Source organism: Bos mutus, chromosome 1, assembly GCF_027580195.1.
Source record: "Bos mutus isolate GX-2022 chromosome 1, NWIPB_WYAK_1.1, whole genome shotgun sequence".
NCBI lineage: Eukaryota > Metazoa > Chordata > Mammalia > Artiodactyla > Bovidae > Bos > Bos mutus.
Window position 1 is genome coordinate 72,462,128 of NC_091617.1, and position 23,190 is coordinate 72,485,317.

A 23,190-nucleotide genomic window follows, 5' to 3' on the forward strand; every position below is an offset into this window, starting at 1 on the left:
TGTCACAATGTCTGCAGATCACATTCAATCAGGACAGCATTCTGTTGATTCAAAAGAAACACACACACACACACTCACACACACGTCCCAGCTGGTGACATCAGTGACCTGAGGGATTTGAGGACAGTTTACCTAGCACTGAAGGTTTCAATCACACCACCCAGTGGCGGGTAGAAGGAACTTAGATCAGTGAAGCCTGTTCTAGGAGTTTCCTTAATTCTCAGTAATCTTACTGCTACTCATTGTTCTTAGCTGGTAAAGAATCCACCTACAATGGGGAGACCTGGGTTCGATCCCTGGGTTGGGAAGATCCCCTGGAGAAGAAACGGCTACCCACTCCAGTATTCTGGCCTGGAGAACTCCATGGACTGTATAGTCCATGGGGTCACAAAGAGTCAGACAGGACTGAGCGACTTTCACTCACTCACTCATTGTTCTTAGAGGTCTTTCTTGGCAATATGTGGAGACCTATGGTTTTTCTTCTTTTAAAAAAATACTCTGAACCTAAAAGTGCTCTAAGAAACAAGAACTAATTTTTTGAAAAGTCTGTGAATTCCCTGACAGTCTAGTGATTAGGACTCTGCACTTTCACTACCAGGGCCTGGGTTCAATTCCTAGTCAGGTAACTAACATCCCACAAACCTGCAGCTTGGCACAGCCGAAAAAAGATTGTTTAAAGGGATTTCCCTGGTGGTCCAGTGTTTAAGACTTCATGCTTTCACTACAGGGGACACAGGTTCAATCCCTGGGCAGGAAGCTAAGATCCCACAGGCCTTGTTGTGTAGCTTAAAAAAAAAAAAAAAAAGTGTGTACTGTGTTGAAAACAGTACCATGAAACATAAAATTTTGTTCCCAACTTTTCATGCTATTGTTCCATGACTGAAAGCTAGAGTTTTGTACCTAATAATATGATTTACTTGTCTACTGAACCCACATGGAAATTTCTTCTTGAATGCCAGCCCTCCTCCCCTCTCTCCCAACACACAGCCCCTCCCACCCACTCACTTTGCAGTGGATACTCTTTGGAAGAACTTTGAGGTTTTCTTTTTCATCACACAAGGATGTTGACATGCGTAACAAGGTCTTTCTTCCTACAGTTGAAGACTACAGCTTTCTGACAAATGGGATAGATTCATTTTCTTTTCCTAAGACACTTGAAATGTAATAGTTCTTTGAAGAGGGAGGGAGGAACCCATTTAGTTTTCGTCTTGACTGGAATGGAGATCAACAATTCAGAAATAGAGCTTGCTAATTAAAATTAACTACATTACACAACTTGCCATGCAGCCCACTGGGAATAGTTTCTCTCCTGCTTGATTATGATGATGAAAACTTACCTTTTACCAGGATAAAATGAAATCATCCTGATCAGAGAGAAAAACTGTTCCTTAAGACAGGCTGTAGAAGTATTTGTTTTTAAAGAATTTTGTTAAACATCTAAAGTAATACATTAAAAGAAGTTATTCTCCACACCTAACTTTGTATTAATGTACGTTTACATATGGGGAGAAATTTCTCACATACTAATGCAAATTTAATAAACCAAATGCCTTTAGATTTCTACAGTTGGGGACTTCAAGATTGTAAATACCTGAATAGGTACACAATTTCTAAATAATTCTGAAAGTACTGAAGCCATGCTGTAAACGCACTGTGCCTTTACCACTTGATTTATTGGATATGGTGATTACCATGTTCTAGAATTCCCCTCTCCCCAGTGGAGAGGAATATATTGTTAACATGGTTACTGCTACATAGTTATATCGATCTGATACCGTTACTAAGCCTGACATTGCCTTTTAAGAAGATCCCCCAGAGAAATAAAGTGATTCTAAAAGGAGCAGAGGAGTGGCGGGAAGTAGAACTACGGGCTTTAATTTCTGGAATAATTCCAACTCTGCAACAGGAGAGCGCAAGCCTGCCCTAAGAGGCAAATTCCACTGGCTCGAGTGATGATGAGGGACCCTCTCCAACAGGGAAGCCATCTGCCCTCATCTCCCAGTGTTTTGCCCACCCCTGGCCTTAGGACAACCTGTTAGTAAGAGAAAGAAAGGTCCTTTTATGTTTTAACCTCACTGCTTCTGAAACTGCCCTTCAGAAACCCTACCTTTCTCGTTCTCTCTTTTCTTGGCAACACTCAAAGTCCTTTGTAAACATTCTCCCAGGAAGTCTCTGTAGACCTGTCTGATAAACTTAGAAAAGGAGAGAGTTTAAACTCCTGTCTGACAGTAGATTGGATGGAGAGCTTAAAAGATTATTCCCTTCAGAGAAGTAGCCGAAATCACCAAGCTTGGAAAGATGTCAAGGAGAACTAGAAGTGACACAGCCCTGGTCTTTCTGTTCAGAGCTTTATTTCTCTCCCCAGACCCAGCGTTCTTATGAGCTTTGTGAGAAGGAGAAAGGCAGGCCCAGGCTTTTGATTCTAAATGTATGAAACTGGGAAAGCCAAGACAGAGCAGCATTAAGGCATGTGCTCAAAGTTCATTGGAACTAGCTAACATATAAACCACTCCAACCAAACAGAATTGGGTCACAAATGCAAACTGTCTTCTCTTTTAAAAGAACTTGTTGGCAACTCAAGTCCGATTTTTCAAATCCATCTAATTCCTTTTCTCCCCATCTCATCTCCATCACAGGGCAACAGACGTGTATCTTCTATTGAGAAGATACTGATTTCCTCCCCAATTCAAGATTCCTGCCGAATCACACTGAAAGAAAGGATAGGGATTCTGATGGGTTCAAGAGGACTGCTCGCTCATTTCTTCTTGTCCTCTTTCCATTTATTCCTGTTGAAATGTAGCTAGTTGCATCGTATTTGTCAACAGTGGGAGTTTTCCATCCCAGGAGATATGTCAGAGGAGAGTGGAACCAGAAGACCCCTAAAAGCTCCTTTCAGTTCTAAGGCCCTGCGGACCAGTCCCTTAATCCTATTCCAAGGGACCACTTGTGGTTCAGAAGTAATCGGTGCAAGTCTCAAGAAACTGGACTTAGATATTGACCTCTCCTCCCACTCAGATGATCCAGTAGCCAGTGTGGATGCTTGGCGGGAACAGCAGTATATTGTGAGTTTGCTGGGCTAGATTGTGGAGGATGCTGGGCTTGACGAGGTTAAAACAAAATAGACAAACAAATGAAAACCCTTCTCTTCTTCTAGTGGTGTCTCTTCAATAAGACTGTGACTCTTTGCAACAGCATGGATTGTAGCCCGCAAGGCTCCTCTGTCCATGGAATTTTCCAGGCAAGAATACTGCAGCAGGTTGCCACTTCCTACACCAGGGGATCTTCTCGATCCAGGGATCAAACCTGCGTCTCTCTCGTCTCCTGCATTGCCAGGTGGATTCTTTACCGCTGTGCCACCTGGGAGGCCTTGTCTTTTGAAGAGAGGGTCTTAATTTTTGTGAAGTCAAATTTACTGATTTTCTGTAATGTAAATACTAGAGTTTTGGGGTTATAGCTAAGAAATCTTTGTCTAGCCCTGGGTCACAAGGATTTTCTCCTATGTTTCTTCTAGAAGTTTTATAGTTTTAGGTTTTATATTTAGAGTAAGATCTGTTTAGGATTATTTTTTCAATGTGATATGAGGCATCAGTCGAAGTTCTTTGTTGTTTTTTTTTTTTTTGCATTGTTCATCCAATTTTGTTCCAGAACAATTTGTTGAATAGGTCAACGTTTTCTCATTAAATTGTTTTTGCCTGTCTTCAAAAATTGATTGATTATATATGTGGGATCTATTTCTGGATTCTCTCTTTTCCATTGATCTATCTGCCCATAATCACTTGATTACTGTAGGTTTCAAATAAGTCTTGTGATCAGATACCATAATCTTCCAATTTTATCCTTTTTCAAAAGCATTTGGTTAATTCTAGCTCCTTTGTGTCTCCAAACTGGATGTAAATAGCCTAACGTGAGACACACAGAAACGCATCTAAACTTTTTACACCACACGTGTTATTAGTTCTTTAGGAAAGAGGATTCAGAGATAGATACCTACACTCATTAATTATACCTTTATTTAGAAGTATAGTATATAGGAATCTTGAAAGATAAGTCTGTAAGTAACTTGAAAGAAGAGAGGGAAAAGGATAGACAAGCTTCATGAAAGAGATGAAATTTATTGATATAATTTTGATAAGTAGGGTGTACATAAGCTGAGTTACCACCTACAGAGAAAAAGGGTGCTCAGCACAAATTCCAATTAGCTGGGAAGAAAAAATGCATGAAGAAAGTGGTTTGTCTTCATATTGTAAAGGGTCTTGAGATGGTAACTGAGGAGTATGTGCTTTATTCTCAGGATACTGAGGAGCCATGAAGGTTTTTTTCTGTGAGAGGGTTTTTAAGAGGGATGGGATTGTTATGGCGGTTGAGCCAACAGCACTAACTTATGCATTTCAAGCTCACATCCTTTTACAGATCCACTCACATCTCACCTGCTTGCTGTCGGAGTCAGGAGGAGGAGGGAGGGAGGGCTAGGACTTGTGGGAGAGGTTGATTGGCAGCAGGGCTTTAATTTCAATGGAATGTTTTCACGGGCATCGCCTTTCCGTTCCTGAATGGATGGATGAGAGGAGTTTCCTTGGGAGTGTTTTTCTTGGGCACTTTCATTGGGTTTCAACTAAAAACACAGGATATTGGTATGTATCCTCACGGTTTAGGTTGAATTGCAGTCCACCCCCAAAACTTCCTTGAAGTTATCTTTTATCCAACCCTTCTCACTGTTCCAATGCCTACCAAACAGATTTATAGAATGTCAAAGCTAGAAAGGACCTCTGAGAACATCTGGACCATCCTTATCCTCTTACTCCCTCTGTTCTGTGAAGAAATGAAAATCAGAGAGTAACTCAGTTCCAATACCATGAATCTGATCACACCATTTACATCTATAAAACCCATCAGTGGTAGCCTGAAATCTTTAGCTAGGGTCACCCGGCATCCTGATTTGCCCAGAATGGTCTCAGTTCTTGCTTGTTGTGCTGTTGTTGCCTCAGTGCAGTTATTCATTGTAAACACTTTCACTTCCCAAAGTGAACCACCCTGAATGATACATTAAATGGTCCTCCCAAGTAATGCTTTCCAACATCCAGGCTGGTGTGGAGACAGGCATGGGGGTGGGTAGAGTCTCAGGGTTACTGAGGGGGGTTTGGATGCCCATCACGCTTACACAGTTTCTCAATCAGCAGAGAGAAGAGTAAGACTATTACATTTTAAAGGTTCAAGAAGAATATTGGAATTTAGTATAGAAATCCCTTGCAAATATTGGGACACAATGACCTTCAGAATCCAGCCTTCCTTATCCAGCCTCCATCCTTCCCTGCTCATGTCCTAGCGCTCTGCTTCCCTCCTGTGGTCCAGCTCCGAGGGAGGGACAATTCATGGTGCCCTGACTCTTCCGTGTTGGTCTGGGTCTCTGTGCTTTTGAACACGTTTTCCTTCCGCTGGAAGATATGGACTGAGGCCACCAGCCTCAGCCCCTCTTGTCCAAGTGATGAAATCCCACACTTCCTTCACCGCTCAGAGCCTCCACACCCCTGTCTCCCAAGCCAGGCACAAAGCAGAAACTCCCCTTCTTCTGAGCCTTCCCACGCCCTGTGTTCTCTCCTTCCTGCCGGTTGCTAACACTCTGTATTGGCTGTACTTGTTTATGTGCTTGTCTCCCTCCTGGACCGTGAGCAACTTGAGGGCACAGTGACTGCTGCAGTCCAGCCCTGTCGGGGAATGGGTGTGGTGTGGAGTGAGCATGAGGGCAGATTTGTGCATCATGCTTGTGTGTGCACATGAGTCTGTGTGGCTCAAGGAGGTTTCCTGGAACCTTGGGTTCTTCTCAGGAAGCCAAAAACACTTCAGAACGAGTCGGCCTTTTTCCGTGCACCTTCTTTATGAATTAAGCAGCATAAATCGCTGATCTGTTTAAAAACAGGGAAAGGGAAGTCTGTAGAGACAAAAATAACTTTTTCAAGGTCACTGACTTGAGTGGTTGGCCCCCTGGGAGAGAAGCCTTGTGCCTTGGACCCAGTTTAGCCCAGGGTGAGGGTCACCGGTGAGCTCGGCCTGCCTGTCTGTTCCCCTCGGAGGTAGGGGCTCCCTGCAGTGGGGCAGGCTGTGTGGGTGCCTGTCTCCAGACAGGGGCCTTTCCTGGGAGCTGGTCCAAGGCCACAGAGGCTGAGCAAAAGCCTATGTGCTGTTTCTGGTGAGGAGGGCTCTGTTCTCAGTAGTTTATGTGTACAATTCCTAGAGCAGGGGGAAGATTGCAGCTGGCGCTGAAGTGACACCCCAGGTCCCAAGTAGCTTGGCAAATGGTAACGCAACCACTGAAGCAAAAGAAGATGGAGAGGGGCATCGGGGAGGGGGATGGGCTGAAAGAGAGAGATTGAGACACTGAGATTCTTAGGCTGTGGGGAGGGACCAGAGTCTAAGCTTTTGCTCTCAGAATTGCATAAATCACTCTCATTCTCTGGGTCTCTACCTCTCTCTTTCTGTTTCTCTCCACACCCACCACCCCACTCTCACCCCACTTCAGCAACCCTCCTCTCCCCAACTCAGAGATTCTCTCCTTTTTCAGTCAGAAGTTGCAATGACTTTGGGCAGCCCTGGGTCCCCGATTCAAAATTCTCCTTTCCTGCCTTCACCACCTCCTTAATTACATACAGGAACACTCTTCAGGAGCACGAAAAATGAGATGTGGCTCCCACAGGACAGATGGGAAGGGAGTGGCTCCCACCTCAGAGAGATGTCACTCTCCAGGTGGGGCGGGGCCCAGACCAGCCACATCCATGGGGCGGGGATGAGAGGGGCTCGCCCCAGCTTCCTGAGGTAGGTGTCCTCCAGCTCTGAGTCTCATTATATTCCACAGCCCCTCCCAGGTCAAAGAAATAAGGAGTCACAGGGAGGGGAGAGATGGTGGCTTGAAGTGTCAGAAAAATGACAGCTGCTGTCAGGTAATTTGAACCTTGACACCTAGCTGCGTAGTCAGTCAGGCCTGGCCAGGGGCCTCACTCCATTAATTCTCCATCCTCCAACACAACTTCCTTCACAGCTCTGACCTTCTGTTGGGGTCCAGTGCCCCCTCCTCGCGGTTTGTCATGCCCACATTCGCCCTTCCACTTCTTGGGGTCACTTACCTCCCTCATCTACACACCCAACTATCCTCGAGTGTAAGAAGGTCAAAGGGTCCGAAAAGGCTTTAACCTGAGAGGGAAAAGAACTGGGGAGAGAGTGAGGGGGAGGGAGTCTCCAGTTTCATTTTGAAAGGCTGAGTTGGTAGTGGTGGGATCCTGGGAACAGGAACTCCCAGGGAATTCCTGTTGGTCTCCAGGGAATCTGGCGAAAATCCAGGAAATGGATGGCTGCTGCTGTGGGGGCCACCCACAGGGGGACAGGGCCTCCCCAGAGCTCAGGAGCCCAACATCAAGTTCTCGGGACCAGCCTGACAGTGCAGGACAGCCCATTCTCCCTTCCTTCTCCTCTTCCCTTTCCACCTACAAGTTCACTCCAGAGTAGGGCTGGGAGAGAAGGGTACTGGGTGGGCACAGCAGGTGCTAAGATGGTTGTTGAATCAATGTTTAAAACATCAACCAGAGAGAGAGGGGTAGAGGGAGACAAAGGAGGTCAGAATAAGAACCGGGCAGACACTGGGGAGAAGGGTGGAGAAATGAGCAATTGAAAGGGGCTCTGTTTCTGAGGGCAGGTTAATGTCGACTTACAATCCATGGATCACAGCCATCTAACTGCAACATCTGGCATAAACAGTCTCGTAGTTCACAGGTCCATATGTATTGACCCTCATTCAGGGAGCAGGTCTACTGGGAGGGCAATTCAGGGAACTCGGGTCTCAAAGTTGGAGGACTCCTGGGACTGTATGATCCAATGTTCCCATTTTACTGATAAAGAAACCGTAGTTAAATGAGGGCAAGTGACATTATCAAGGCCACAGTGAGTTGGGGCAAGATCCATCTCCAGGTCTGGTTCTGACTCCACCTGCACCCCTCTAGGGGATTTAAAGAGACAAGTTTTTCTTGGACCTTAAACTGACTGATGGCTGTGACTTATTAGCACATGAAACTGGTCAGACCTGGCCTTCTCTGCCTTCACATTGGAAACCACACCTAGCCCTGGGGCTTCTTCTAACCTCTCTTCTCCCTCTGCTCTTGCCAAACTGCCTGGACTCTCCAGTCTTTCAAAAAAAAAAAAAAGTGCTCGTTTTGCTTGAATCATCTTAGGGGGCCCCCTTTTGAGTTTTTTTTAATTTGTTCCTGAATTCTTCAGAGATGGAGAGACTGGCGTCTCACTCTTACGTCTGTCCACAGTGACACAGCATGAGGACACAGTAGGCGCTCAGTGAGGGTTCTTTGAGTGTTGCAAGGAAGCATAGAAAAGATGAAGACCAGATCTCTAGACAGCCTGTGGAGCCATGAGCTTTACAAACTTTGTTGATGAATTTTCTTAGAAAAACCCTGGAAGCCATGGTCTGGCAAGCAGAAGTGCCTTTATGTGCCTGTTAGACAAGCAAAAAGTACTATCAGACCTTCATTTATACTCAGGTATATGCAAAGAACAGAAGTAGGTTCTCAAAGCAATTTAGAATCAACTCCATAGACAAGATTTAGGGAATGGGGAGTCCAGCTGGAGCAAGCTTGTGAACCCCTCCTGGTCTTTTAATATTCCTTTCCAGAGAAGTAAGCACAAACTTCCTTCAATAGCAATTTATGACTTATTTCACACCCAGGCTATTTCTGGAGTTCATACCTCACGTCTATAAACAGTCAAGAACAGTTGCGTGGACATGTGGACATCATGTGAATTTTGGGTTTGATGGCGCTTTAGGAGTGGGATCTGCAAAAATTACATATTCAGCTACTTAAATGTTTCAACCAAGAAGAAAAAGGAAAAAATGAGGAATTACCTTCAACTGTACTTCAAAAATGTCAGCTCAGTTGATCTTACAAGGTCATAACCAAAGTCAAGGAGGATTTTAGAGGTTTCCAGCCTTGGCTTGTTATAGCTCATAGTTTCTTATAATTTCATAGGTGGCTCAAGATACAATTAAATTTACTTTAGCTGAAATGTTTATGTACACACATATCCCATGTGATGCCTGATTATGTACATTTGCCTTATATCACTATTGCTAGCAGTTGGCTTGCAGGATGATAACTACCAAGAAATCAAACAATAAGTAAACAACTCATATCCAAATGTTGCAGGTCCCTGGAATTACTTAAAAAAAAAAAATCAAATAAAAAAATAGAAAACATTTTTTTTACAGAGAGGAAAATTACTATTAAAGGAAAGTAGTAAACAGAAACAAAATCCCAAAAGCTTTCAATGCTTGATTACAGTCGCTCATAGTGTTTAAGGATATGTGCTCATAGTGCTTAAGGAAAATGAAGTTACATGACTTTCATTACTTGCATAAGTCACTGTGTAAGTGGGATAACGTAGATGAAGCTGGGACCTGGGTTTTAATTGTGTCAGTGAGGGCAGTGGGAGCTATGGAAGATTCAGATGGGAGGAGGAAGAAGAGGGAGCTGTGTTTTAGCAGAAATACCAGTAGTTCAATGGCAAGAGATGGACAGAGTTAGAGCAAAGGCAAAAATCCAATTCTGAGGAGTAGCAATCACTGATGTGCAAAATACTGATGATACTTGAGCTGGGGTTGACACTGAGATAAGCAGTGGTTTGAGAGAGAATTATCTAAGCTCTTGGTGGATGATGATAGCAGGTAGGTGCTGGGGGAAGGGAGAAATGAAATAACCCTGAGCCTGGTCTCTGGGGGGTGATGATCATTAGACCTTCCCATGCTTCTCTGGCCGGTATAGTAGTCATGGGCCACAGGCATCTGCTGAGCACTTGAAATGTGGCTGATCTGAATTGAGAAGTGCTCTCAGTATGACAGACACCTCTGTCAAAAACTTCAGTTCAATTCAGTTGCTCAGTCGTGTCTGACTGCAACCCCATGGACTGCAGCACACCAGGCTTCCCTGTCCATCATCAACTCCCGGAGCTTACTCAAACTCATGTCCACTGAGTCAATGATGCCATCCAACCATCTCATCCTTTGTCATCCCCTTCTCCTCCTGCTTTCAATCTTTCCCAGCATCAGGGTCTTTTCAAATGAGTCAGTTCTTTGTATTAGTTTCCCAGAACAGAAAGTCAAATACCCCATTAATAATTTTGCACATGAATTACATACTGAAGTAATCTTTTGGATATATTGGATTAAATATTATAATTAATATTAATGTTTCTTTGTACTTCTAAAAAATGTGGCTACTGGAACATTTTAAATCACACATTATTCTCTATTAGGCATCACTGATCCAGTGGTTTCCCATTGCTCTTACGGTTGGACACAGATTTGTCACTGAGACCATCAAGGTCCCCTGTGGCCTGCCAGCTCTCCCGAGGCTGAGTGAGGGCCCCACTCTCCTTGGTCAGCATGTTTCAGGCATGTGGCCTTGCTGTTCACCCAGCACGCCACTGCTTTTTCTTGATGCAGGACTTTCCCTACCATGTCCCTACCCGTCATGTTCTCTCCTGAGATCTTGACTCGCTGAATCCTCCCACCCTTCACAGTCTTCTCTAGAGGACATCTCCCTCCCCAGGGCTATCTCATGCCCTACTTTAATTTCCTCAGAAGACTTCATCAGTATAGAAATTACCTTGTTAATTTCTTTGTGTAATGTTTTGTTATCTCTTTCCTCCTGACTACAGCTTAAGTCCTTAGAAACCAGGGACCCCCCTTCTGCCTTATTGTCCTTTGTAGCTCAAGGCCTGACACACAGTGGGTATATAATACATATTTGATAAATGATTGAATTGACAAATACAGAACCATGGACAAAGACTCCTGGCTAGACCAGCATAGGGTATTGGGATGATGGCTTTCAGCACATTTCCTCCTATATGGTCCACACGCCATAGCCCTCTCTAGACTGTTACTTCCTTGAAGGCCTTCGCATCTGTTCACCACTACATTTCCAGGGTTCCCAGCCCACCCCTGTGTGCAAGGTGAAAGCTCAGAAGATATCTATGGAATGAACACATGAATACAAAACCAAGGCTGGTGCCCTAGACCCCACATCTTCCTGCAGAAAACAAAGAGATTCATCAGTTTTCTTTGAATCAGCTTCTACCTTGAATATTTCAGGTGCTTTGCGAACTGTGGAGAAGTTTTTAGTAACTATATTCATGAAACAGCAGCAAATGACATTGGTCCTCTTTGTGGCCCTGGGTATCACAGTCAGCCATTTACAGAACTTGCCAGGTCAGCCAGAAGAGACATTTTTGACCTTCACTGACCGAGTCTGCAAAATCAGGTTGGGTTTTTTGTTTGTTTTGGTTTAACTGGTCTTCCTGGCTTCAGGAGTCCCCTCCTCAGTGAGGTGTTCCCTGATCATTCATCCCAAATTAGGCCTCAGGCACACTTCTGTCCCTTCTATCACAGCACTTGATTTTAGTTGCTTCTTAGTATTTACCATGAGCTGATGTTCTCTCTTTCATTTATTTATTTTCTTTTTCGGTTGTCTTCTCCGCAGTGGGATGTGTGCACTCTGAGAGCCGAGGCCTGGCCGGTCTTGTTTGTTGTAGAAACTCCGGTGTCTGCAACGGTGTTGGCACAGAGTAGGTGCTGCATGAATCCCCGGTGAATGACTAACTAGTCAGCTGCAACCAAGAGCTGCTTTGTGGACCAGTGACCTACTGGTCCCAGACGCCCCCTCACTTCTGGTACTGCATCCTGAGCTGCAAGTGAACTCAACAAACTCTCTCTTCTGAAGAAACCCCTTAGGTAATACATGCTCATTGCAATCTAACACAAAACTGGGATGCAAAACACCACTGGTCACAGACAGGAAAGAAAAGCCCAAACAAACTATACCAGGAAATTTAGCAACTGCTTTGTGGCTAGGGGGACGTTTTGCTTACAGAGACTGCATTGATCTTGTTGCAAACAGCCACATTGTCCTGGCAGCTGTTATGGTGTGGCCACCTCCATGGATGGTACTTTGGAACCTTCTGTTACACCCTTAGACATTTATATCCACTGGTTTCTCTGGGTCATGGTGTGACTCATTCACCTACTAAAGAATGACTCCTAAACCAGCCCACACAAATATGATCTTCAAAATTGAATACTTTTCCTCTTAAAGTTTAGGATTTTCCCATTCTCTTTCTAACTTTGGGTTCTGAGAAGTTCCTGGTAGTTCATTTGTGCCCAGTCACTAAGCTTTACCTGTAAAGAAAACTTGCCTTTGACTGCATCAATTCTGGCACTCAGTATACAGGAGGAAGGAAGGGACTTCCGGTTCTCATGCCCTGGGAGACTCGGTTACATGTCTAAGACAGAAAAGCGGGAATGAGGACAACAGATTTCCAGCAGTTCCAAAGTGGTTCTGGCTATACATGTAGCAAAAGTACATGGACTGCTGAGACTAGTTCCAGGTTTATTTGCCCTTGAAAGTCAGCAGGGAAAGGCAACCACAGAGACAGGCTTTAGGAAGTACAGCTCCATTTCTGTCCATTTCAAAGTCCAGTCCATTTCTGCAGAAAATGAGGGAAGTGTGACACTTCTGCCAGAAGAGGAGGGTTCCAGAGACCCACCTGGCTCTCTCTAGCTGCCACTTTGGCCAAACCATCTACTCCCTTTGAGACGAACTGTCCACATTTGCTACGAGGATTACATGTTCAGTCCTACTTACCTACATCGATTGCTTTTGGGATTAAATGAGGATGTTTATGAAAGCATTTTGTGAAACTTAAATTCAAATTATTCAAATGTAAGTTGCTATTTTTATTAATATCCTCTTTCTTATTATACTAGTTAATGTACACCTTCCTGAATGACTTATGTACAGCAGCCATTGATTGTGCCACTTACGACAGGTAGAGAAAAAGTATGTTGCTTTTGCCTCCAACAGTCGCAGAGTCTGAGCTGGGGAGACAGATAAAGAAACACTCTAATCCAGTGTCATCAGTGCTGTGTTAAATGCTCCAGGAGTGGGGAAAAGAGGAGGTAGGGGTCAGAGTCAGGATTTGGAGGCCTCAAGATGGGCTTCTGGAACCAGGTGAATTGAGCAAAGTCTTGAAGGATACATAGGTAGGAGGTCTCTGGATGGAAAGTGGAGGAGGGATTCTTCCAGCACAGGGGCGGGCAGGGGCGGGGGGTGGTGCTCATGGCACTGGTGCAGCTTTGCACGCCGAGGAAATGTGGATGGGGTACTGACTTCTTGTAGGCAAGAAGGCAGGAGGCTAGGCCAGGAGTAAACCATGTAAGTTTCTCTGGTGGTGGAGGCAATAGTAAGCCTTTGGAAGTGTTTTCTCAGAGATGTGGTTGTTTGGATGTGTGGCTGGAGTGTGTGGTTGATGGTTGGAGGGAGGCAAAACTGAAGGTGAAGAAACCAGTCTGAAGGAGATAAAAGCAACGAAACTCCTGCACAAAGGCAATGACCGAGGGGAAGCCTTATGGTTCCTCGTGCCCCATGGGAGGCAGGGAGGAGACTGGTGGTGGGGTTGAGGAAGACACACTGACTGGGAAAATAGAGGCAGGACACCTCACGGGGTGGGGGCCTAAGGACTGTCACGTGGAGACGGCCCACAGGCAGCTGGGTCCACAATCTGCATCTCAGGGCAGAATCTGGGACTGAAGATACCAGATTTGATGGTCTTCATGCAGATGGCGAGTGGGTCTTCACGCTGTGGGTGATGAAGTGACAAGAGGAAAAGGGCATGGATAGATTTTTTCAAGGACAGTGACTTTAATGGGTGGGTCAAGGGGGAAAAGTCCCATGGTGGATGTTGAGAAGTCATCAGAGAGGCTGAAGGAAGTCAGGAGCAACATGTGCCACAGGGGTGTAGGAAGGAGGGAATTTCATGATGGAGTCTGCACATATTCTGAACCTCACAAGTGTTGATGAGGAGAGAACAAAAGAGGGACCTTCTGATTTGTTCACTGAGGGAGGGGCACTCAGGAGTCTGGCTGCACAGGTAACAGGGAGAGAGAAAGGAGGCAGGGGGCTACTAGCTAGATTCTAGGACCCTCGGTGAAAAGGGAGGCGAGCAGCCCAAGGTGGAGAGAGGGTGCAGGGTGGGGGAAGTTGGCTCTGAAAGATGGTAGAAAAATAAATGTATTTATATACAGCAGGGAAAAGTAAAAATGAGGTTGAAAATTTAGGAATAAGAGCTGATGTTCTGTGGACCACCTCCCTGGTGAAGTGGAAAAGGATCCACAGTCCCTGTGAAAGAAGGGAAGGATGGAGCCAAATGAAGGTAAGCCTAAGGGGAGAAGGCAGGACCTGCCAGAAGGAGAGCCATCAGGACCAGAGGACTAAAGAGTGGGAGAGCCTATGGCACCTGAGGAAGGAAGAGCCAAGGGTGGGCAAGGTATGGGGGCAGAGCATAGGTCCTCACTTTCCAGCCCAGGGACCCATCCACATCCGTCATTCCCATACTGCTTCTCATTCTACTCACACCTGGGGTGGGCAAAGTGATGAGTCATCCATCCATTAGGCTCAAAAGAAAAGCAGAACCAGGCAATGGTGGCAGCAGGGGGTTCATTCAGACACTGCAGGTAGAGGGGCATTTATTTTAAAAAGAACAAGTTTCCAGAGAGAACAGTGGGAAGGCTGAGGAGGGACTTACTCAGAGGAGGGAAGCACAGAGCCAAGATCTGGACTCCCAGCTGGAGGCTTTACACTAAACATGCAAACTTGATGTATTAAAAATGTTTTCCAATTTTCCGTCTCTTTTACCTGATGTTCTTTCTCAGGCCTTTATCAAGTGTACTAGAAAAGCTTTTGTATACACATATATAAATGTATGTAAAACATACATATTTTAGAAAACTTGAGAATTTTGGCCTAGTTGAAAAATTTATGTCATTTTGATTTCACATGTTTGACTTAGTATGAATAGAATGCTAGATTTCTAATTTAAAAAAATAGATACACAACAATTAACAGAGTTTTACTGTATAGCACAGGGAACTATAGTCAATATCTTACAATAACCTATAATGGAAAATAATATCAAAAATAATATATATGTATAACTGAATCACCTAGCTGTGCACCTCAAACATTGTAAGTCAACTTTCTTCAATAAAATATAGTATGCTAATAAAAAATTAAGTTGAATTCAACCCCATATCACATTAGAGACTAGTTGCCATATCCCCAAATGATCAATTGCTCAAAATCCAGCTTCTATTTTTAAACTAGTATATGCATGTAAATATGACTACAGCCTCAGATTTTTGATATAGAAGCTGTGTGAATATTTGAGGTAAGAATGACATTTCAAGTTATCCTTTATGAACTTCTCCCAGCATTAAAATGTCTCTTCTTTGGATGGATACTCCCTATTTTAAACTTAAAATGCAGTCTCAACGAGATCACAGTAAAGTAGGTTCTGAGTTCTCTAGATGATCATAGTTTATGCTCCTTTCCCATCGGCCCTTCCCCCCAACTCCAAAACAGGAAAACAAAAGTAAACCAAATGAGCCTGCAGTTTCAGAGCTTTTTAGAGGCTTGTTCACCTCTATAAGGTAATAATGGCCAATTCCACAGTTACTTTGCTACATAGAGTTTCAAGGGAAATATCTATTTGATTCTGCAAGATTCTACAATATTTGTACGAAAATAATCATATGGGCCCTAATTATGGAAGAGACACAGGGAAGAATAACTCTGTGTTCGAGACTATTTGTTCTTCACAAATGTGGTGTATGGGAAGCCTTCCTTTAGGGTTTGTATCTCATCCCTGACCCTGAGTATCTGTTAGGTATTCGCTAAAATGAAAAAATTTTATTTCATTTTAAATAAAATTTAAAATTTTTGTCACACAGGATTCTGCTTCTGAAACCAATTTGATATGGCTTTTACCCTCTCCTGCCCCCTTAAGGAATAATATTCCTGTTCTATATTTTGATGCCTTATCGACACATTTTTATGGGAAAAGCTAATAGAAAAAAAAACTTCCCTGGTGGTTCAGATGGTAAAGAATCTGCCTGCAATGTAGAAGACCAGGGTTCAATCCCTGGGTCAGGAAGATCCCCTGGAGAAGGAAATGGCAACCCACTGCAGTATTCTTGCCTCAAGAATTCCATAGACAGAGGAGCCTGGTGGGCTACAGTCCATGGGGTCACAAAGAGTTGGACACCGATGAGCAACTAACACACATTGGGGGCTTATGTGCCAAGCACCACTCCAAATGTTTTGCCTGCATTTACTCATTTCATCCTCACAATCCTATGAGATATCACCTGGGGAGGTACAAATACCACCTTATGGTACAAAGAAGGTGCAGAGAAGTAATTTGCCTGGACTTACAACCTCAGCAACCTGAAGCCAGATCATGTGCTTTGGCTTTAGTTTTTGGCCTCCAAGCCAATTCATATACCTGAAAATTTCAATACAACCATGGCAAACTTCCTGGAATTCCCCCAACTGGACTTACACATTTACCTCTGTCTGCGTTTCCCTTCCCATTCCCATCTCTTCTCTTCCTTGACCGCATCTGTCAGGTCTCGGCTTCAGGTGCCAACGCTCTGAAGACCTTACCTGGCTTACTCTCCAATCAGAATCCATCTCTTTGTTCTTAGGTGCCCTTTGTTGAAACTTTGCTGGCATGTCCCACATCAGGCCTGGGATGAATTACTTGGGTGTTTGTCTATCTCCCCAGCTAAACTGAGAGCTCTGGGAGGGCAGGGGGTGAGTGAGTCTTAATGTTATCTTTTTAGCGCTTGCAGGGGGCTTGCTGGGCACTCAGTAGGTGCTACGGTTTTCGGAGATTAGAATCATTTGTTTTAAGGAGTCGCGAGATGCCGTCGGGCGGCTGTATCTTGTCTGGGACGACGGTGTGGGCTGAGCCGCCCTGGCCCGGCCGCTCTCCACGCCGGCCCCCACCCGCCCTGGCCTGGCTTGCCGCTTGGCAGGGCTCCGGCGGCCGCGAGGGCCTCTGCTGCCCCGACACTGGCCTCGGCCCAGTTTCCCGGCTTCTAAATGCGGCCCGGAGCTACCGGGGAAACTGGAAAAACACTGGCAGGCGGCCCCACCCCCGGGCCCGGCGGGTCGGGCGGCCGCGTTTCTGCGGCTAAGGGCCTGCTGCTTGGGAGGCGCTGGGGCCCCGGGCGGGGAAGCGGGGGAGGCGGCCGGGCGCGGGCGGCTGCCTGCCTGTCAGCGGGAGCGGGCGCGGGCTCGTGTGTCAGCGGCTCCCTCCTCCCTCTCCCCCCGCCACCGCCCGCCGGGCCTCCCGGCCTCCCGCCGCCGCCGCCGCCGCCCGCTCCCCCCGCGGCCTGGCAGGCTGCCGGCTGCACAGGCGGGGGTTCGCGCCGTTCTCACGACCTCTCAGGTTGCCTGAGCTCATCTGGGAGCTATTCATTTCCTGCCAGAAAGCAGCCGGGCCTGCTAAGCAAACCACCTTGGCCGCAGGGCCGCCGGGGCTGGCCCGGCGTGGCCGCCCCGGCCTGCTCCCCGCCCGGGCCGCGAGCCGCGGCGGCCTCCCTGGAACCCCCGGCGGCCCCGGCGGCCGCGCGGCGGGGGCAGCTTGGCCGCCCATCTGGTTGCACTTAGGAGCCTGGGAGGAAGCTAGCAGCGGGTTGTTACCGGCCAAGGGGTGTGGGAAAAGTTAATTGACTTTAATGACAGGTTTCCCGGGACGGCGGTGACGATGAGGGGGTCCAGCTTAACCCCTAGGTCCCCACTCCAGCAACACGTGGGATGGAATGGGGCGCGCGGAGGGGGCACTCCTCCCAGTCGCGGCAACTCGCTACTTAGAGAAGGATCCCGACTCTAGACCTAGGAGAGCCAACCACCCCCCGCCCCGCTTCCAGTTCAGCGCCTTTCCAGCTCCGGATGCTGCCGGGCACGGCGGGGGGCCCGAGCCCGGGAGGGTCTCCATTGAGAGGCTAATGCAAGCGGCGGCAAGGCCGGCAGCCCGCATCCGGACACGGAGATTGGAGCCGCGCCTTATCGGGAGCCACCGGCACCGCCCCGGGGCGGAGGAGAGGGGCTGCTGGGTGCGACTCAAGATTGTGTAATTAGTTCTGGCCCGAAGGATCCTGATGTGGGCTAAACTCAAGCTTCTCCTCTCCCCCAGCTAATTACTGCAGAAAGAGCCTGGGTGCAGGAGAGTACAGGGTCTTGGAAGTAAATACACTCTTTTCACGGACTTGGAAATGTCCCGGAGAAGGGAAATGACTCACCCAAAGAGATACAGTGAGGTTGACGGCAGAACCGGCAAAAGAGCCTGAAAATCCCCACTAGGGCCAGGGTCCCCCTTTTCTTTTCGTTTTGTACGGAAATGCCTCATCTATTAGTTTAAACCCAAATTTCGGGGGAAAAAAAGACCACTTTCAAACTACAATTTTCAAACGAACAAATGTTTACGTCTTTTAACATTATCACTCCCCTCAATATCTGTGTACTTTTAATAGTAATAAAAATCCCCTTTTTTCAGTTGTTCCCCTTCAGCACAGGGAAGATGAAGAGATTGAGTTTTGAGTTGATTTAATGATTGCACTGTGTGTGTGTCAATTTTTAAGAATATAAATGTATTTTTATAAAAATGAGATCCTGTTGTCTCCCTTATTTCTACCAGGACACTTCCGGTGGAGCCAGAAGACAGATTTACCAAGTGAAGCATTTGAGCTTCACTTGTGTCTTAAAAGAACAATTGTTATTATGTCTGTGTTTAAACAGGAGAGAAATGGCAGAAAAATGATATGATAAAGAAGGGTGTGTGTGTATGTCTATTTCTTTGGTGGGAAGGTATGTTGAGCACCTTTCACAGAGGCAAAATGAGGCAAGTAGGAGCCAAAATCTTTAAAATATTTTTTAAACCTTTCACTCTAGATCTGAAGCTGGATGGAAGGTATTTGAGTAGAAAACTGACTGCTGTCTGCTAGATCATTCCAGTGATAGAGCCGCTCTCCACACTGGCCTGTGGGAAAGGCCAGCCAGGCAGGGGAGAGGTAAAGCTTTTGAAATAAGACAGAAAATCGTTGGCTTTATCTTTGTTAGGAAAGCTTCAAAGATTGATCTCTCCCGCCTCATCCTTCTCCTCCCAGAAGCCCTTCTAAGAGAAACGCGGGTGGGGGCTGTGAGAGCAGGCTAGCGGGAGGGGCCGGGCCGGGAGGAGGACTGGCCGGCGGTGCGGGAGGAGGGCGCGCCCGCCAGACCCACAGCGCGGCTGATGTGTCTGGTCTCGCAGGGCTCGTGGTTTTCATTTCCCCAACACCTGGATGCAGTCAAACACCTGGCCAAATCTGACAAAATCTGACAAGCCTTTGTGATGGGATTTGGAAGAAATTCCCTGCAGATCCTGGCACAGTTTAAAGCTGTCCGCTTTGAGTTAGGACTTGTTAAGGAGGGTTATGTGAGCTGAAACCCGAGACAACCCTTTTGCTTCTATCTGGAGCCCACATCTTGCCTGGAAATGGGGCATGACCAAGCAAAGGGGTCGCTTGCTGTTTGTATTAAAAGGGGAAGATGGCCTGTGTGCTTGCCAGGACGGCCTCCACATGCTTTCTCTATTAGAGCCAAGCACAGAAACTTATCAAAAACATATGTCTGGTGTTAATCATCTGGACTGGGGCTCCACTTGGGAGTCTAACTAGCTGTTCCTTGGCAGAAGGAATCTGTTGACCTTCTCAGCTTGCTTGAAGAGGGTGCAGAGAGGCATTTCAAACTTTTAGGTGCTGGTACAGAAAATGTCTAGCTGCAAGGATTGACTAATTAGAGAAAGACTCCAACACTTGAAGGCTGGAGCTGCAGCTATGAAGACTGTTTTTACTTGGATGCTGGTGAGATACCCTAGGGCACTAGTGCTGCAGGAGCCACCCTTAAATGTGCAGTGGGGACCTAGTACTGGGTTGATTAACTTCATGAATTCAGCCCCCTTCCATCTTCCTCAGGAGCCAGTATGAGAACCAGGACTGAATGACTTTAACCCACCTGCAACTAAAAAGGTTTTTGAAATCTTTTAAGAGACTGACCACAAATTGGCCAAGGAAGCCATAACAGATGGGTTCTCACAAATTAAATGGAATTTAGCTCAAGGAGCCATGGTAAAACCCTTGATGGGTTTTTTAAATGTTCTTTTAATAACAAAAGGAGCCAATTCCTGAATTCTCAGATTATGTGTAATTCAAATTCTGCCAAGACCTTCATTTTTACATATTCTGAAATAATCAATTCTAAGACATAAGAGCCTTCACTCTTTTTACTTTTATTATATTTTCTCAAATAAACTTCCCAAAAGGAAGATATTTTAAGAGCATTTTCAAACATCTTTGGCATCACATAAAAAAGAAATCTCGTGTAAAAAACGAAATGTCATCTGAACTTTTATCATACAAAGGCGCAATCCAATATGAACATATAAAATATATACAAATATAGTGCATGGTCAGTCACTTAATACAGCTCTCTACAAAAAAGTAACTTTAGAAATTAAAAAAAAAAAACCACTTAATCTCAAAAGTCCTCCCTTCTCTCTCATGGTCCAAGTTCCTGTTTATCGTCGCGAGGGAAGAGAGATGGTTTGGGGAATTTAGGGAGAGCGGTGGCCTGAGCCCCTCAGTTCCGCCACGGTCTCCACATGGAGTCTGCCGTGAGAGAGGGGCCGCTGGAAGGTGACACTGCGTTGGGGCCCACCGAGGTCCCGCTGTTGCTGGTGTAGACTGGGATGACTGGGCCGCTGTGAGCGAAGGCCCCATTGGGGATGAGGAAGGCAAACTGGCCGTCCGGAGCCGGCACCACCTGGAAGCCGCCAAACACCTTAGCCGCCTCTCCAGCAGGGCTGCCCAGCTTGCAGGGCGCGCCGCCGGGAGGGGGCGCCGCACCCCCGGGGATCGGCACGAGCGGCGGCGGCGGCGCGAACGGCGCGTGCTGCGGGCCGCCAGGTCCTGGCGGGGGCGGCGGTGGCGCCTGCAAGGCGGGGTGCGGCTGCCCTGGGTAGGTCATGGCGTTGATCTGGGTCATACAGTTGGCCAGGTGGCCGAGGAGTCGGGTGCGCACCTCGGTGTTAACGCCCTCACACGTGGACAGGAAGCGGGTCACCTCGTTCATGCACTCGCTGAAGCCGGCGCGGTACTTCCCCAGCACGCTCGGGTCTGTGCTTAGCGCGGCTGCGGGCCAGAAGGAGACGGATGGGTCACCGAACAGCCCTGGCCCCGAAGCCACCGCCTCCGCCCTGGGAGGTCCCCGCGGCGCGCCTCCCTGACCACCCGCCCGCGGAACTGCCTCTGGGTAGCAGGCTGGGTTTACAAAAACCATCCACCTCTCCACACTAGCTTGGCGACCGACCCCGAGACGCTCCCTCTTCATTCCCTGTCGCTTCATTTAACCCGATCTGCAGCCTAAAATTTGCCTCCTCCCCACCCCCGAGCGATGTGACCTTGGATAGTGCCCCTTCCCCCTCTTCTGCACCATCCGAGCCTTATATCCCCTTATGTAGCGGGCGAGGAGGGCGTGCTAAACTACATGACCCCAGGCTCCACGCAGCTTAAAAACTACCACGGTTCTAAATCTTTTCACCTCCCATCTGCTTCCCCCACTGCCAAGCCGCCCGCCGTCCGCCGCCCTCGCCACTACAACCTCTCTCCCTCCCTTTCCGGAACAGTAACAACTTGGAGTTGTGGCTATAAATAAGCCCCAGACCGTGGGAACGCAAGAGTGAGCCAAGGCAGTAAAATGTAGCTGAATGCCTCTCACAACCACGAGCGGAAGTCTGGAAGAAATCACCGCGGGGCGAGAGGGACGCCCGCAGAGGGGGACGCGGCGAGCCGCTCTCACCCGTCATCTGTGCCCGCTGCAGGTTCCGGAGGTGTTTCACTGTCATTTCCAGAATGTCCGCCTTCTCCAGCTTGGAATGCCGCGAACTCTGCACAGAAGAGGAGGCAAAGGACGAAAGTGAGAGCCTCGCCAGAGGCCTCGGAATGGTGGGGGTCCGTCCCTCCCCCCGGCCACGGCGGCGACAGCCCTAGACCTCGGCTAGAGGGGCCCAGCTCTCCCGCCTCTGAGAATGCAGTGCAGGCAGGGAAGACCCCGCAGGCAAGGGGATTTCATTCTTAATACCTGGGAGAGAGAGAGAAAAAAAAGCAGAATTACCCACTTACATCTTTTTTAAGAGCATCCAAAATCAGTGTTTTTAGCTGGCTCAGACTTTCATTTATTCTTGCTCTTCGTCTTTTCTCCATGATAGGCTTTGATGACTGTAAAGAAAAATTTTAAAAAAGAGCGCTTGAGTTCCCATGGGACCTGCCATTTCTCCCCGCGATTTTAAGGGAGAAAGGAGCCCCCAACCCCGACTTAATTTCTTGGGGGTGCAGGGAAATACAGGTACTGCCCTTACCTTTCTGTGCTCAGATGCTGTCTTTGGTTTATCCGGTGTCGTGTTGACACTGGCTGGAGTAGCAGCCACCGGGGACGAGGAGTTTTTCTCCATTATATCAGCTGGCATTTTCTTTTTCTTTTTTTTAATCCCTAGAGAATTTTATTTTTGGAGTTCTTCACACACAAAAAAATTGTCTTGCTTATGTCCCTTTTACTTTATACTTTCTCAAAACTACTGAGCAAGTGCTGAGGGTTTATTATAATATCTTATGGCTACTTGGTGATCGGTAGCGCAATTCCAGGACCAAGGAGAGAGGTAGACGGGGGATTCCGCTGTTATCAGCACCAGCTCCGGATCCTGTGTGATCCCCAGGCCCTGGCGGCCTCTATATATATCTGGGACTGCACGCGAACGGCTCGTGTGAAACTTCCCAAACTTTCTTTCCCACAGTAACTTTCAGCCAATGGGAGGAGGAGACACGCGGCACCGCTCGTGGACCGCGCCCCCCCATTGGCCGCCAGGCACAAGGCCTGGCGGCCAATGGCGCGCGCCTGAGCCCGGGGCACCAGAGGCTACAACGTCAATCAAAAGGATTTTAACCCTTTGCTACTCTCCCTGCTGGCCTTTGCTTTAGAAAGGATTTTTCCGCATAGGGTTTGCTCTAGTCTAGTTTATTTCTCTTGGGGCTTCGGCCTTTGCTCTTTATTTCCTTTCATATGTAACAGAGCTGCTTTGCCACTAATAAGTTCATTTGAAAAATATATATATTTTAAAAGGTTTAGAAGGACAGGGGTTAAAGGTTATAAATGCAGTGGTTAGAACGGGGGAATGTGTGTAAGTCAGGGTGTGAGTTACGAAAAGACC

At 47.1% G+C, this 23,190-nt stretch overlaps 1 protein-coding gene across 1 annotated transcript; it reads right to left on the reverse strand.

Moving 5' to 3' along the window:
* Positions 1 to 20,069: 20,069 nt before the first annotated feature.
* On the reverse strand, positions 20,070 to 22,706 carry HES1 (hes family bHLH transcription factor 1). Its single transcript, XM_070371573.1, has 4 exons — positions 22,345 to 22,706; positions 22,109 to 22,204; positions 21,786 to 21,873; positions 20,070 to 21,118 (listed from the first exon to the last, which is right to left on the reverse strand). The coding sequence occupies exons 1-4, from the start codon at positions 22,450 to 22,452 to the stop codon at positions 20,568 to 20,570; spliced, it is 843 nt and encodes a 280-aa protein (XP_070227674.1). The 5' UTR covers positions 22,453 to 22,706; the 3' UTR covers positions 20,070 to 20,567.
* Between the last annotated feature and the right edge of the window lie 484 nt (positions 22,707 to 23,190).

Bases quoted from the DNA above. Each gene is read 5' to 3' on its own strand.
- HES1 (XM_070371573.1), bottom strand. From the start codon at position 22,452: ATGCCAGCTGATATAATGGAGAAAAACTCCTCGTCCCCGGTGGCTGCT. The intron at 21,874-22,108 runs GTAAGTGGGTAA...TCTTCTGTGCAG, and splicing joins TGGATGCTCTTAAAAAAGAT to AGTTCGCGGCATTCCAAGCT. The intron at 21,119-21,785 runs GTGAGAGCGGCT...TCTGGCCCGCAG, and splicing joins GCAGCGGGCACAGATGACGG to CCGCGCTAAGCACAGACCCG.